Raw genomic sequence first — 17,123 nt, 5'->3', positions numbered from 1 at the left:
TGATTTTGACTGGCTCATCTGCAGACATGACAAATTAGCACTTCAAAGAAAACTGATTTAAATGAGCTCCGAGGAAGTGGGACTAATCTGTTAATTGTTTATTTACCAGTTAGTTGATATGTGCAAAAATGTGTTTTCAAATTGTAATATCAGCTTTTGGAAATGAAATAGAACAATGTGTAAAATCTGCATTTATATTTATACACTAGGTCAAGTCATAACATTCTTACACAAGTTTTCATGTTCATTACATTTTGCATTCAAATTAAATTGTGATTCATCAGTTTCAGTGTTCCTCATCATTCAAGCATTTATCCTAATGTATATTCACATTTTCAGCACTATAGATAGCTGTAGTCTTAAAGCAAAGAAATAAATAGGTGATGCCCTTCCACTGCATATGATCGGGGTGTGGGGGTAATGGTAGCTTGGTTGATATATTGTTCTGACCTTATATTCATGGTCTAACTCACCTGCAATAATTGAAATCCCACAAATTTCAAGCATTTCACACTATACAATACAATCCATGTTCCCTGAACACCAAAGGACCTATCACAGCACTCAAGAGTTCAAATCAACAAGTTTAAATGCTATTACAAGTAGCCAGCAGCATTCAAGCCAGAGATTCTATTGTACATCAGAATGTCTTTACTTTTGTAAGCCTGATAGATAGTGAAGTTAAAACACCCATCTTGTTTACTTTTTAACCAATTCGGTGCATATGTTTCTCATGACCTTTTCATGAATGATTTAATTTTAAAGCGCAAATATAAATTCAACTGACACATCTGTGAACAGACTGGCATAGGTTTAAATAGGAAACAGTATAACAAATTTTGTTTCTACATCAAAAACATTAGCATAAGGAATTATTTCAGCTACCTCTTGAATCCAGCCCTACCAAAGGCTTGAAAAAATCTCCAGCTATACTTTGTATAGACAAAGGGTAACAACTCTTACAAATTACCTTCCCTTACCCTTTCGGGCAAATTCATCCAGTTTTACCTTAAGCACGGTCAGAGACAGGGCACTTGCACTGCATGGAGAGGTGGGAGAGATTTAATGTAATGTGACTGGGTATGAATTTTCAGAGAAACATAATTTACTGTAAAATTTTCTTTCTCTGTCCAACACATTACAAATCACATAGTTAGGAGAATAGGTAACAAGTGGAACGCCGATCATACAACCTGTACCTAACAGTACCATGAAGGGTCAAAAGTACAAATCTCCTGTGGTCTCCACACACTTGACAAATATTTACTAATGGAAGTTTTCTCTGGTGAATCCAATGAAAGTGAACTGGTCATACTGAAGAATGTGGTTGTATCAGAAGTGGAATGGCCTGGTGTCAGTCTAGGTAACGATCAAAGGACCAAGAAAATTCACCTCTGTTTTTTTAGGTCATGTCACGCAAACAGAAAGAGGAAAATGTGGACTGAGCATGCCAGTCAAACGATTCCATTATGTCTTTAACTGAGAGACATTTAATTGAAACAAGGCTTATAGCTCATATTCATGAGCCAAAATCTTCATTAGAGATCTACCTGTTTCTATGAAAGATCAACATATGCTGACTTAGTGACTCCCTTAAACCAGGAGGATAATCCAAAGGAGTTGGATCATTGTCTGCACTCGAGTAGAAGGAAAAGCCTCCAGCGTCCTAACTGAGAAGTCTCGTGTTTCATTTATTTTCAGACTGCGTGTACCAAGTCCTGAAATCTCATCTCCATCAAAGGACTGATTGATAAGAGAGATGTACAATTATTTTCTGGTTACCACTAGATGAAAACTTGTTCTTAGTGATATGACATGGCTGTATCGTTAAAATTTCTGAACCATCAGAAGGAAATTGTAGATCCACAGTTTGGATTCACATACACAGCACAGAGCTTGCTTACTCTCAAAGACAGGGCTATCGGAAACAAATCTTATATGATAGCCGCTTCAGCAGGAAAATGGACATATGCTCAAACATAAAAAAAATTATGCCACGGCAAAACCCAAGAGAGGCTCCACTATGGAAATTGGGTTAATGAGCAAGGTCAGGATATATCAAAACTGGTCAGAAAGTCTGAAAAATCTTAATTGTGACCAATGTCAAGTCACCCATGATGCTGGAATGTATCAGAAATCATGCAGTGATATCCCTTAATTTTTATTGGTGTTAGTTTACTGCTTTCAAAGTGAAAAAGAAAGAAATTGGCCAGCTGAGGAATGGCGGTTGATATTGTGTGATGTCATTTGCTCAACATGCCACGAAAAGCATGCTATTTTCCCTTGTATACATTTAAAGTGGTGGTCCATGTATTTGCTGAGATCTGTTGAATAACCCAAGGTCTTAAGTTTTTTTCTATACATAACCTGCTGGGCAAGAGCCATGCGTAAACCTACCTTTGCAATCATTTTCTGGATTAAGTTCTGGATCAGAATTGATGGAGTAAATGCACAGGCCTGGTTGATTGAATGGGCATCAACAGCCCATGTATTTGGGTCCAGAAATGGGATGATGAAGGTCAGCTTCTCGTTGCTTGACCTCGTTGCAAACAGATTTACTATCAGCTGATCCCACATGTAAAAAACTCAGTGGCAGATATTTGAATGGAGAGACCACTCTGTGAGTAGTAGCTGTCCTCTCCATACTAAAGAACTGGCTATGGCATTGAGCCTGCCCAGAATATACTGTACCTGTATGTTTATACACAGGCATGGTGACCGTTCTCTCTTCCAAAAAATAGTCACAAATAAAATGTCTGACATTTTTAGGACTGTTTTTAATTAAAAGTAATGCCTGCCAGGCATGGGAAGCATTGAATATTGTCTTCATCTCAAATATGTTGATGTGAAGGGTTCTCTCATGGTGCATCCATTTGCTGCTGACGATCATGAAGTTCAGTAGTTCATGATGAAGTTCAGCAGCAAGGGAGTCCCTCAACTTGACCAAATTTGCATCTTAGGAGATTGTAAATTTTTTCTGCATGGCTTCTAACTTAATTCCTGTATCCAGCCATTCTCTCTGCTTCCATGGAATCAGAAGTATCTGTTTAGACCTGTATCTGCTGATCTAACTAAAAAGAAATCAACTGCAATTAAAAGAAGAGCAATCAGCAAAGGGTTAATGTAGAGGCAGCCATGATTCATAAGATCAGGTGATGAAGAAATTCCCTCGCAGTGTTAAATTTTCTGGAAGAAAGCTCATTACTCTGACACTAGAACAATGCTTATAGTCTATGTGTTTGTGGTGAAGGCTTACATGGGTGAGGAACTCCATACCCAGATAAATGCAATGTTGGGAATGGAACAAGCTCTTACTTCTCCGCAGTGACTATACACTCTAAACTTTGAGGCAAAGAAGGTTGTGCAAAACCAAACTTACTAAGTGCTTGTGTAGCATGTTTTATAGGTATGCAGTCATTACAGATAAGGATGTCCTCGAGACGAGGGTGATAACAAAATTCAATATTCTGGTAAAGGCCCAAAGAAAACAACAGAGGCTAAAAGTAAGGCCTCAAAACTGATACACTATTCCTATGTAGGCGAAACTCGTGTGTTTTATTGACGTTAAAAGGATATAAACATAGAACTACGACAAGTCCATGCTTGTGTATTTATCTGGTTCTACAGACAAATGGATGGACCCCATTTAAATTTTGGGGCTCGTATGAACTCTGAGTTTGTTCAGATCTACAACTGAGTACAACTTATGTTGACTTTTGTGACCAGGAACAGCTTTGAACAGATGCCCAAGGATGTTGATTTTCAAATGATCTTTGCAACTCTTCTAGCTAGTAATGCCTTCATCTCTTTCAAAAATATGTCACTCCTCATAGAGTCAGTAGGAGGCAATCACTGAGCAAAATGTGGAGCCCCCCTAAAGATGCCAACGGGTACCCGCCCATTAATAATAACCCAGGTAATAAAATGAGCAAATGGGTACCCGTAAAAAAAATATCAAGACACAGAATAACGATTACAGGTCGAGGTTCATGTCGTGTGCACATCACAGAGGCTCATATGGCTGCTTACAATTTACTTGTGATACATGTACTATATAATAATACATGGGAGGACACTTATCTACTTTCTCACATGACCTATTTAAGAATCAAACAGTTCCAAGAAAACAGACGGTATTCTTGAATGTGAACCCACTTGTCATAGATTCATCCTATGCACACACCCCTTTACTGAAAACAGACTTATCCAGGAACTGGAAATGGATCTCATGCATGTCTGTCTATTATAATGAAAACTTCTGATAAGCATGAAATTGCACAGATGATGATGGTGTTAGGGCCACTCTACTCACAGTTAGGTTAGAAAATATAAATCAATAAATGAATTGACTAAGTTCCTTGCACTTTTTATCAGATTAAAAGTTTTATTATTGAAATCAGTATGGGGTACAAACAAACAGGTTGGTATAGTCAGACTATACATCCGAATCTAACAACTTGGAGAATTTTATTTTTTGATTATGGAAAGAAATTACAATTTCTGGGTTTATTTCAATTTTCAAAGACTTTTAAAGACCTCAAGATAATCTGTTCAATTTTCCCAAACTTTCAAGGCCTTGAAAATGCGACCTCATTTTTCCCAAACTCTCAAAGACCTTTAAAGACTGTACGAACCCTGTATCAAAGCATGCTTTTAATAAGACAAGATACAAACCAACAGTTATCCCCTTTGAACAATCTAGAAAATGGGAAAATCCAACATCAGTAACTGCATTTCCATTTGTCCAAAAAAAGCAGAAGTTAAAGGAAACAATAAAAGTAATGATAAATGTAAAATCAGAATGTATATCTGAGATGTTAACAGGAAAGTCTATGAGATAATAGCTGAAATGCAAACCTTACATGAAATGATTCCAAATGCATTTCAAATGAAATTAAGTGCAAATAAAATGTCTTTATCAACAAGCAACACTCCATCAAATTCATTCTTCAAATGAAAAAACCAGCAATCATGTCCTTAATTTGTCGAATACAATATTTTAGCTACTATCTAATAAAATTGACTATAATTGCTTAAAACTAACAGAAGCTTCTGGATTCTTTTACTAGGAGCTATTGAACAAAGATAGCAAAATCCCACAAACATTACGTTCTATTCTAAAAATTGCTGGCCTCAATTTGCACGGCAGAGGGTGATGTCAAATACTGGGGATTAACTTTGGTAACTGTCTAAATTTAATTAGAGCCACTGCTATGACTTGCCAATGCAAATCCCCATGTGATCCACTCTACCCCAACCCCTTTCCATACCTCTCTGTCTGTCCCTCACATCCACCCCTAGGAAGTGATCCAGGTGGGATAATACAGAATTTGTCATATACATGATGCATCTTCCTATCGTGACGACAGCACAAAATTGGTCAGAGAAAAGAAAGAAAAAAATGTAATTGAAGTTGAAAGTTTGTAAAATCTATATTTGATCACGTCTCAGAAAACCTCTTCTGCAGATAGTCCATCCTTGCACGAGTGACATAAACTCATGGTTTATTAGCTATGGTTATGTACAGATGGATGGAGACTCGAAAGATGGACAGACAGATGATGTGGATGGATAGGTGAAGGTATCATAATATCCAGAGCATGTTTTAATAAATGTGGGGACAATGATCTTATAATTATTGTTGTTGCATGGTTTAACGCCATTTTTCAGCACACGATAGGCTATACATGGCAGCCAATATTAATGGTGTTGGAAGAACCTGGGAAAACCCCAGAAAGAACCATGGACCCACGAGAAGCTACTGGCAAGCTTTCTCACATACCCACATTAGCTGAACCCGAGACTCGAACCCATGCAGGATCTTATAATTATGTGTCAAATTTAAACTGCAATATGTAATGATCTTTCAAATTTTTTTTGTCTATTCCTTGGAGAGACTCACTTTGGTAATGCTGGTACATTGATGCCTTTGCCCTTTCTCTCCCATGATTGACCACTCTCTGTTTTCTTACTCTCTAGTGGAACTGATGTGAACTGTTGCAGTAACTGCCTGTATCTCTCTCTTTCATCCAATCTGACTGTCTGTAAATGAAAATTATCATAATCAGGTTGATTTTTGACTGTCTGTAAATGAAAAATATCATACTTGAGTTGATTTTTGACTGTGCAAATGAAAAACATCATGCTTGAGTTGATTTTTGACTGTCTGTAAATGAAAAATATTATGTCTGAGTTGATTTTTGACTGTAAATGAAAAATATCATACTTCAGTTGATTTTTGACTTCAGTCATTTAATTGTTCACTTGTGTAATTACAAAGAGCACACGAACATAAAGAAAATCTGTGACAAGAAAGTGCATTTTCAAAGAAGGTAGTGACAGCTATTCAATTTAGACAGATAAGCATGGTTGGAAAGCAAGTTAAAGCATGTCCAACTATAAATGGACAAAGAACACTCAAGGATAAAGCACAATAGCTGGTGAAGAAAGTACTTTTCTACACAGTCTACCATTAACAGACCTGTAATTGGGACTTTCAGCACAAAACTGTAAAGAACATTCTAGTTTACTATAGCATTTATATGGAAGGATTAAGTATTTTGCTTATGCTTCACAACCAAAACAAAAAAATATAAATACTGGTGCTCTTTTACCCCCCACCCCTTTCCTCAACCTACCTCTGAACATTTTACCCACAACAACTCTTATTAAAGGAGAAAATCTTAACATGAAGCATTTCTTAGGATTAACCACAAACATTTCTTAGGTTTAAAATCATACATTTCTTAGGATTAAAATCAAACATTTCATTCACATTACCATATTACATCATTTTTGGTTTGTATTTAGAATGGTAACAAAGCAAAATATTGTATATATTCCTTCAACAGAATCTGATTTGAGAATATTCTAGATGCTCTTTTAAAAGAACTAGACTGGTGATTGTTCTTTTACAAGATTTCAACTTGACACTGGATGAATTTTTAATGTACTTTTATAAGAATTCAACTTGAAACTTGATGAATTTTTTATGCACTTTTATAAGAATTCAACTTGACACTAGATGAATTTTTAATGTACTTTTATAAGAATTAAACTTGACACTAGATGAATTTTTAATGTACTTTTATAAGAATTAAACTTGACACTAGATGAATTTTTAATGTACTTTTATAAGAATTAAACTTGACACTAGATGAATTTTTAGTGTACTTTTATAAGAATTAAACTTGACACTAGATGAATTTTTAATGTACTTTTATAAGAATTAGTAGACTTAAGAACATTTTAGATGTTCTTTAAAAGAATTAGATATGACATGATTTGTAATGTTCTTTCAAAATAATTTGACTTGAAACCATTTTAATGTCCTTCCAGATGTACTATTAAAAGAATCAGGCTTGTGACTTTACATTTCTGCATTGATAATAAAAAGTTCTATCCCAGATATACACAATTACCTCTGCACTGATAATGAAAAGCTCTATCCCAGATATACACAATTACCTCTGCATTGATAATGAAAAGTTCTATCACAGATATACACAATTACTTCTGCACTGATAATGAAAAGCTCTATCCCAGATATATACAATTACCTCTGCATTGATAATGAAAAGTTCTATCCCAGATATACACAATTACCTCTGCATTGATAATGAAAAGCTCTATCCCAGATATACACAATTACCTCTGCACTGATAATGAAAAACTCTATCCCAGATATACACAATTACCTCTGCACTGATAATGAAAAGCTCTATCCCAGATATACACAATTACCTCTGCACTGATAATGAAACGTTTGATCCCAGATATACACAATTACCTCTGCACTGATAATGAAAAACTCTATCCCAGATATACACAATTACCTCTGCACTGATAATGAAACGTTTGATCCCAGATATACACAATTACCTCTGCATTGATAATCAAAAGTTATATCCCAGATATACACAATTACCTCTGCACTGATAATGAAAAGCTCTATCCCAGATATACACAATTACCTCTGCATTGATAATGAAAAGCTCTATCCCCCATATACACAATTACCTCTGCATTGATAATGAAAAGCTCTATCCCAGATATACACAATTACCTCTGCACTGATAATGAAAAGCTCTATCCCAGATATACACAATTACCTCTGCACTGATAATGAAAAGCTCTATCCCAGATATACACAATTACCTCTGCACTGATAATGAAACATTTGATCTCAGATATACACAATTACCTCTGCACTGATAATGAAAAACTCTATCCCAGATATACACAATTACCTCTGCATTGATAATCAAAAGTTATATCCCAGATATACACAATTACCTCTGCACTGATAATGAAAAGCTCTATCCCAGATATACACAATTACTTCTGCACTGATAATGAAAAGCTCTATCCCAGTTATGCACAATTACCTCTGCACTGATAATGAAAAACTCTATCCCAGATATACACAATTACCTCTGCACTGATAATGAAACATTTGATCTCAGATATACACAATTACCTCTGCACTGATAATGAAAAACTCTATCCCAGATATACACAATTACCTCTGCACTGATAATGAAAAGTTCTATCCCAGATATACACAATTACCTCTGCATTGATAATGAAAAGTTTGATCCCAGATATACACAATTACCTCTGCACTGATAATGAAAAACTCTATCCCAGATATACACAATTACCTCTGCACTGATAATGAAAAGCTCTATCCCAGATATACACAATTACCTCTGCATCGATAATGAAAAGCTCTATCCCAGATATACACAATTACCTCTGCATTGATAATGAAAAGTTCTATCCCAGATATACACAATTACCTCTGCACTGATAATGAAAAGCTCTATCCCAGATATACACAATTACCTCTGCATTGATAATGAAAAACTCTATCCCAGATATACACAATTACCTCTGCATTGATAATGAAAAGTTCTATCCCAGATATACACAATTACCTCTGCATTGATAATGAAAAGTTCTATCCCAGATATACACAATTACCTCTGCATTGATAATGAAAAGTTCTATCCCAGATATACACAATTACCTCTGCATTGATAATGAAAAGCTCTATCCCAGATATACACAATTACCTCTGCACTGATAATGAAAAGCTCTATCCCAGATATACACAATTACCTCTGCACTGATAATGAAAAGCTCTATCCCAGATATACACAATTATCTCTGCACTGATAATGAAAAACTCTATCCCAGATATACACAATTACCTCTGCATTGATAATGAAAAGTTCTATCCCAGATATACACAATTACCTCTGCACTGATAATGAAAAGCTCTATCCCAGATATACACAATTACCTCTGCATTGATAATGAAAAGTTCTATCCCAGATATACACAATTACCTCTGCACTGATAATGAAAAGTTCTATCCCAGATATACACAATTACCTCTGCATTGATAATGAAAAGCTCTATCCCAGATATACACAATTACCTCTGCACTGATAATGAAAAGCTCTATCCCAGATATACACAATTACCTCTGCACTGATAATGAAACATTTGATCTCAGATATACACAATTACCTTTGCACTGATAATGAAAAACTCTATCCCAGATATACACAATTACCTCTGCATTGATAATCAAAAGTTATATCCCAGATATACACAATTACCTCTGCACTGATAATGAAAAGCTCTATCCCAGATATACACAATTACTTCTGCACTGATAATGAAAAGCTCTATCCCAGTTATGCACAATTACCTCTGCACTGATAATGAAAAACTCTATCCCAGATATACACAATTACCTCTGCACTGATAATGAAAAACTCTATCCCAGATATACACAATTACCTCTGCACTGATAATGAAAAGCTCTATCCCAAATATATACAATTACCTCTGCATTGATAATGAAAAGCTCTATCCCAGATATACACAATTACCTCTGCATTGATAATGAAAAGCTCTATCCCAGATATACACAATTACCTCTGCACTGATAATGAAACATTTGATCTCAGATATACACAATTACCTCTGCACTGATAATGAAAAGCTCTATCCCAGATATACACAATTACCTCTGCACTGATAATGAAACATTTGATCTCAGATATACACAATTACCTCTGCACTGATAATGAAAAGCTCTATCCCAGATATACACAATTACCTCTGCACTGATAATGAAAAACTCTATCCCAGATATACACAATTACCTCTGCACTGATAATGAAAAGTTTGATCCCAGATATACACAATTACCTCTGCACTGATAATGAAAAACTCTATCCCAGATATACACAATTACCTCTGCACTGATAATGAAAAGTTTGATCCCAGATATACACAATTACCTCTGCACTGATAATGAAAAACTCTATCCCAGATATACACAATTACCTCTGCACTGATAATGAAAAGCTCTATCCCAGATATACACAATTACCTCTGCACTGATAATGAAAAACTCTATCCCAGTTATGCACAATTACCTCTGCACTGATAATGAAAAGCTCTATCCCAGATATACACAATTACCTCTGCATTGATAATGAAAAGCTCTATCCCAGATATACACAATTACCTCTGCACTGATAATGAAACGTTTGATCCCAGATATACACAATTACCTCTGCACTGATAATGAAAAGCTCTATCCCAGATATACACAATTACCTCTGCATTGATAATCAAAAGTTATATCCCAGATATACACAATTACCTCTGCACTGATAATGAAAAGCTCTATCCCAGATATACACAATTACCTCTGCATTGATAATGAAAAGTTTGATCCCAGATATACACAATTACCTCTGCACTGATAATGAAAAGCTCTATCCCAGATATACACAATTACCTCTGCAATGATAATGAAAATTTCTATCCCAGATATACACAATTACCTCTGCATTGATAATGAAAAGTTCTATCGCAGATATACACAATTACCTCTTCATTGATAATAAAAAGTTCTATCCCTGATATACGCAATTACCTCTGAGGCAGTGAATCTGAAGTCATGCCTGGGTCTATGCAGAAAGTTCTGTTGGAGATTTGCATCAATCTGTGTGCCCCTGGATACTGCTGCTGATGCGTGAGAGGCACCAACTACAAAAAAACATGAAAAATGATCTCTCTCGCATGACGGATGAATGATTCCTCTTCATTGTGACCTTTCATTTGGGGATTCTATGGAAATATCTTGAATAGAGGCATCTATTTCAAAAGACAATACCAGTTTTCAATGTTGCAATTTTAAATATCACGGATAGTATAAGAACAAAGGGGTCATGTAAAACAAGAGACCCAAGGAGGCCTGATATTGTTCAAACATTAGATTCAATTGCAAATGGTATAATAATATGATATATGTCTTGCAGTGAAAGACATATCAGGATAATTCCCATCAATATGGTTGAAATCTGACATGATGTTTAACTGTGTACCAACTTTGAGTAACTTAAACTTATTAGATAGTATACTAGCATGTTGTGTATGAACGTGAAACATGTTCATACCAGGAATCTATCACAGTTGATACTGAGTATTCATTTATATATAAATATTCTTGTAGTTTATGTGACAGGAGTATCATTTGTATGTTTTCAACCTGGTTGCTAAAGAAGTCTCACTGCTGCTTGCAGACCTACCCCACAAACAATTCTGGCAAAGCAGCTCCTTAGGAATAATACAACCAAAAAAGCCGGCGGTTAATGCTGTGGTCAGCTAGCGAAAGAAATTTAAAAAGATTTTCTACCTGGACGTGATTGGGAGCCACACAACTGGTAAGGTAGCCAAGCAAGACATAATTCTGGTAAAGCATATCCTAAGGAACATTTATACCAAGCTTCATCAAATCTGGCACGGCTATGCTGTAGATAGCTGGCTGGAAAAATTCCTGAATCACCTACTCAGTTCTTGCTAAAGTATAAGTCACAGATATCTACTATTTCTGCTTGCTGTTGTTCTTAAAGGTACATTTCCAGGTCATTTCCTGTTTTTGTTTTCCAGATTAAATTTATTTTTTCAATTTAACATCTGACCATTACTGAGTGGAATTAAAGAACAGTTCAGTTTATAAAACATGCATTTTTCAAATCAAGAGATATTTCTATTTCAAGATTCTCTCAAAACACCCAAGTCAGATATATGATCACTTACTAAACCACATCATGTACCACAAGAAACAAATTTGACTACTGTATATTCATATAAAGTGGCATGTTAAGTCATTTCGATTTACAGAATAAAAATTATAACATTACTTTGCTGAGCTGCACTGTGTTGGTATGAAGAAACAATAACATAATGAACATAAATCAGTTTTGCTTTCTTTCAAAACTTAATTGTAAAGAAATTAGAATAACCCATTGTAGATCAAGACAGCAATCTATAGGAACACTATGCAAAGTAAACATTTTGTATTAAAGCATTAAAAAAAAACAATAAATGCAAAGTATTAGAATTTTATCTTGTAAAGAATAAAATTTAACCCTGAATTTATCCCTGCCAAATAAACCCAAAAAACTAATCAGATTTTTCACACATCCTAAACTCCTTAAGATGATTTGGTAAAAAATCCATCATTTAGAGAGACCTAATTATAAAAGGGTTGATTTAAATTAAGACCAAAAAGCTTCAACATTATATTCTACTTTATAAACAATAACTGAATTTTCTGTAAATTAAACATGTCTGCTTGCAATGCAATAAACAAGTCCTTGAAACTGTATTGATACAGGGACTTGTATTGATTCTTAATATAATATATAATACAAAGGACACAATCTCTATTTAAGATAGACTTGAAACAAATACTTAATGCTGTACATCACAGTGCCATTGTTTAGCACCCAAGTTCAGCTCAGAGATTCGACATTTTAACAAAACTTTGATCTACTACTCTATATGGACTGGCCAGCAATTTTCTAATATGGTTTCTTCTGAATATTCCACAACATTTGTCACATTTGGATATTTTGTTTGGGTGTGGGGTCCGAGCCAATTGCCTATTTAAAAAAATGGAATTTGCTGCCACTGTGTGGTAGTGGTGTACAGTAGACACTTACCAGGGGACAAACTTAATGTTACATCAAATCATTCATGCATAAGATCAATAGAAATTGCAAGTATTATAATTGTTATGTCTTTAATTCACTGACAGATGAGACAAACCTACAGCAGTTATGAAACCTGACCTGGTACTTGCAATTTTCATTAGTAACCAAACAAATCTCTTAACATATGACACCGGCAATCCAACCGTCACGTGATATCAACAACAACTCTCTAATGTCATTTTACAAATATTCAGAAATAATAAACAAACGCCAAATATCTTTTATAGAAACCCAAAGGGATATATAATTTTCAACATACTCTGAGAACAACCAGAAACCTAGACAGAGCATAAGTCATCAAACAGAGAGCACATGGCAATGGGGTTGTCCCATGATTCAACAACACCATTGTTGCCTTGTGCTCTACGCTTCATCAAATTTACGCGGATAGTTGTTCTTGGAATAAATATCTAAAAAAAATTTGTGTTCTTTCAATAATTTGTTAATTACAAACATGATGCAACTTTCATTTAATATTTTTTATTTTGTCTACCACAAATGAAATGGGATATTGTTGATATCACAGGACTACTGGACCTATGATGTCATCAACATGTAGGTTGTGAGATTTGTGTACTCGTGTGCACTAGCAATTCAAATGGTGAGAGTATTGGGATAAAACTTCGTTAAAGATGTAGTTTCATCTCATCTGTCAGCAGATTAAAGACAATGTTTGTAATACTCGCAATTTCGTAGAGATTAAATCATTTTTTAAAAATCAATTTAATGCTGGCAGGACTCAATGTAACAGTGTTAAAATTTGCAACACCATCTGGTAAGTCAGTACCCTATGCTGCCACCTTGATGGCTGACTCTAATGCTAGACTGGCTTTCATACATTCCATGCAAGAAAGGATAAAGATATCTAGCCATCTTTGAATTAACCAGTCTGCTATAAAAATCTAATCCACTGTGCATTTGGATTGACTATACAAAAATATGTGTATAGCAAACACCCGAATAATCCGTACTGCAACCTCTGAAATTCCTAGTCAAAATTCAATAAATTTAACTCTCAATCAGTTCAGTTAAGACTCAATTACACAACTGTTTCTGTCATCAAAATGGGGTGGAAAATTCCTGGGTTTTGCCAACTTTTCATCCATATCTGCAAAATTCAAGGATTTTCAGTCAGGAAAAAAATCTATCATTTCTCCTGACTTTTGCCCAATTTCCTGGTAGCATGGGAACTCTTGTCAGCTGCTTTTGTCATCTATTAGAATTTGATTACACATATATTTAAATGGCAGTTATTCACATTACTTTGTTCCTTTTTTGTCAAATCAATATTCATTGCTTGAACATAACATAATTTCCCAGAGACATACATAAAAATAGTTAAAGTATGTCACACTATGATGCCACTATGAAAGCCCCATGTACTGCAGTGCTTAAAGAAATTTTCATTACACTGGTGAAGGCAAATGGCTTTAAAACAAACCACTTATCCTGACTCAAAATCTACTTCACCAAATAGAATACAAATTTCATCTTATTTTAACACACAGTGCTGAAACTGCTATACTTTAAATATAACAAAATATAAAATTACTTTAAAAACTGACGAATTTTTGGTGTCTTTCCCTATCAAAATAGTGTCCTACTAACTTCATTTGATCACATTAATGTTAGGAAGAAGCTCCACTACCTCTCAAATACAGCAATCAAGGAAAGATTACAAATGTTGTCCTCCCCATCAAGCTACCATACAGACAAATGGATTAAACTCTTCACAACCCTTCCCCTCACCAGTGCTACATGCAGAGATACCTCAGTGGGGTTTATTGGTAATGTGATTGGATACGTATTCTCAGAGATACATACAAATTTACTAAACAATTTGCTTTCATCTTTAAATACATCACATTAACAGGAGGAGAATAAGTTATAGGAGCTGGCAATGGTGAGCATCTAACTCAACCATGGTCACCTTTGTATTCTATTCTGCGATCCAGGTTATCTGAAGCCCTCAGAGTGATAGCCACATCATGTGTGACACTACTGATCAATTTGGCAATTTGGGCCATGGATTCCCATGCAAGATCACAACTTGTATGGTGGGGGGGGGGGGGGGGCAGGCCAGTCTAAAAACTGCCATTGCAGCCAAATCTATCATTCTATGAAGTAGTGATGTTTTGCACTAACTTGTAGGTAAAATTTTCTCCACCAAGTTGTCAAGATTATCCCAACACTCCTTGTAGGGCTGACTGGGTATCCTGTCATTATCAGTGTAAAATATCCTGGAGAATGGATATGAGGCCATGCCATTATTCCTGTGTAAAATGTCCTGAAGGAGGGAAATGTGGCCATGCCATTGTCCCTGTGTATGGTCTGACATCTCCCCAAATGATAACCCATATTTATCCAATGATGGCAGGAACCTGTCTAGGGCTAAGGATGGCATGGAGCAAATTCAGCCAAGGCTAGCAACTGTTATGTTACCTCTTTAATAGTTGGATTTTGTGAGAGGTATGGGATATCATCATGAAGCTAATACTAAGTAAACAACCACAGTAAATTAGCAGTGGTGATGGAAGGGAAGGGGAGGTTATGTGATGAATTTCTTCCCTTCACCTACTTTAGTTGTAGTATCATTTTTTTCATGGGTCTAAATGTTCGTTTTTGTATTTTAATTTTTTTATACAAAAAATAAAATAAAATTTAAAAATATTTTTGGGTACTTAGATTTGTGGTTTTATCTGTCAAGGCTTGCATACTAGTAGATATTTAATTTCATGCTTTAACCTCTACAAATACTCCAAATAAAGAATACAAAAAGAACAGAGCTATTCTGACACAAATAATGGTCACCTGAATGTTTAAAACAATACTACCACATGCATGACAAAGACAAGGTCAATACTTGTTCCATGTTTTCATCTGAGTGAATAATATCAAAGTACCTGATGCAACCAACAAAACTAACACAATGTTACCACCTCTATGAGCACAAATGAAACACTTGTCAAGATCAATCACTTACATCACATTTTCATCTGAATGCTAAACATCAAAGTAAGTCTGTCACCAAAGTGCAAAGATGCTAACTAAATTGAAAGACACTTTCATCTGACTGCTTCAAGTATCGACCCATTTTAACCACTAGACTTGACAGTAAATTAAGAGCACAAAGAAGAATTAAAATCAATCTTTTCACAACTGGTATGCTAAACAGGCCATGACATAAAAAGAAAATGTTACTACTGACAATAAGTACACTATTAGTGAACCATGCAGACTCATTCATAAAGCCAATTCATGCTGAATGGACAATTGCAGTTCACGTGACCATGAGTGACAGATCAGTGGTTTTGAGAAAGCTGGATTTGTTTACTTTTGCAATTTTAGGAATATTTATCAGACAAGCATTCATGTGTACCATGATTCTTTGACTGATACTGTTAATACAGTGCCTTTGTGTGAAAATCAATGAAGTGCGAGCTTTACTAATTTGCTGTAATTAGTGTATATACTTAGTTTTATTAATAATAGTGCTTCAAGCAATAGTGGAAATAACAGCTACTAGATAGTTCTATTTTCAAAGGTGTCAAATAAAACAAACATGTAAAAGCTCATATTTTATTACCAGAGTACAGTACTGATGCTGATTTATTAAATAATAGTAGCTTTGTTAATCTCTTGGGATGAATAATAGAAAATGGTGATGGTGTGATCATCATCATACATGGATAATTTTCTGCTGGGTCTTTAAAGTCATTGTTCAGGGCAACAAAGAAAACATTAAAAATTGGTCTCCATGAAAATTTCTGACATTATAGTACACTGTGACACCCCTAAAACATGGCAGTTGGTGGCCATATAACCCAACCACATTATAGACCAAACTGTAAGAACCAACCAAGTCAGTTAGCTGAAGAAAATGATGCATGTACCCAAAAATGGCCATGTGTGTGTGTGTTTACTTACATTTTTGTAATACGATCCATAATATGTTAAATACTGTACACCTATATGAAAAATCAACGAATTCAAGTATAGATTATGTTATAAAATTCATGTATATGTCACATCCCA

The 17,123-nt window shown here is 35.1% G+C and overlaps 1 protein-coding gene across 2 annotated transcripts in view; it reads right to left on the bottom strand.

Annotated features, from left to right (window-relative positions):
* Positions 1-17,123, bottom strand: part of LOC149779303 (sentrin-specific protease 1-like) — a 91,298-nt gene that overhangs the window by 58,579 nt on the left and 15,596 nt on the right. For both annotated transcript variants that reach the window (XM_089939918.1, XM_089939919.1), the window contains exons 5-6: positions 10,964-11,076; positions 5,903-6,042 (exon numbers count right to left, since the gene is read on the bottom strand). In XM_089939918.1, coding sequence (XP_089796044.1) covers positions 5,903-6,042; positions 10,964-11,076 — 253 coding nt within the window. The remainder of the gene's footprint in view (positions 1-5,902; positions 6,043-10,963; positions 11,077-17,123) is intronic.

Source organism: Sinohyriopsis cumingii, chromosome 17 (genome assembly GCF_028554795.1).
Source record: "Sinohyriopsis cumingii isolate HCF-2022 chromosome 17, ASM2855479v2, whole genome shotgun sequence".
Lineage (NCBI taxonomy): Eukaryota > Metazoa > Mollusca > Bivalvia > Unionida > Unionidae > Sinohyriopsis > Sinohyriopsis cumingii.
This window is presented reverse-complemented; position numbering and strand designations above follow the sequence as displayed.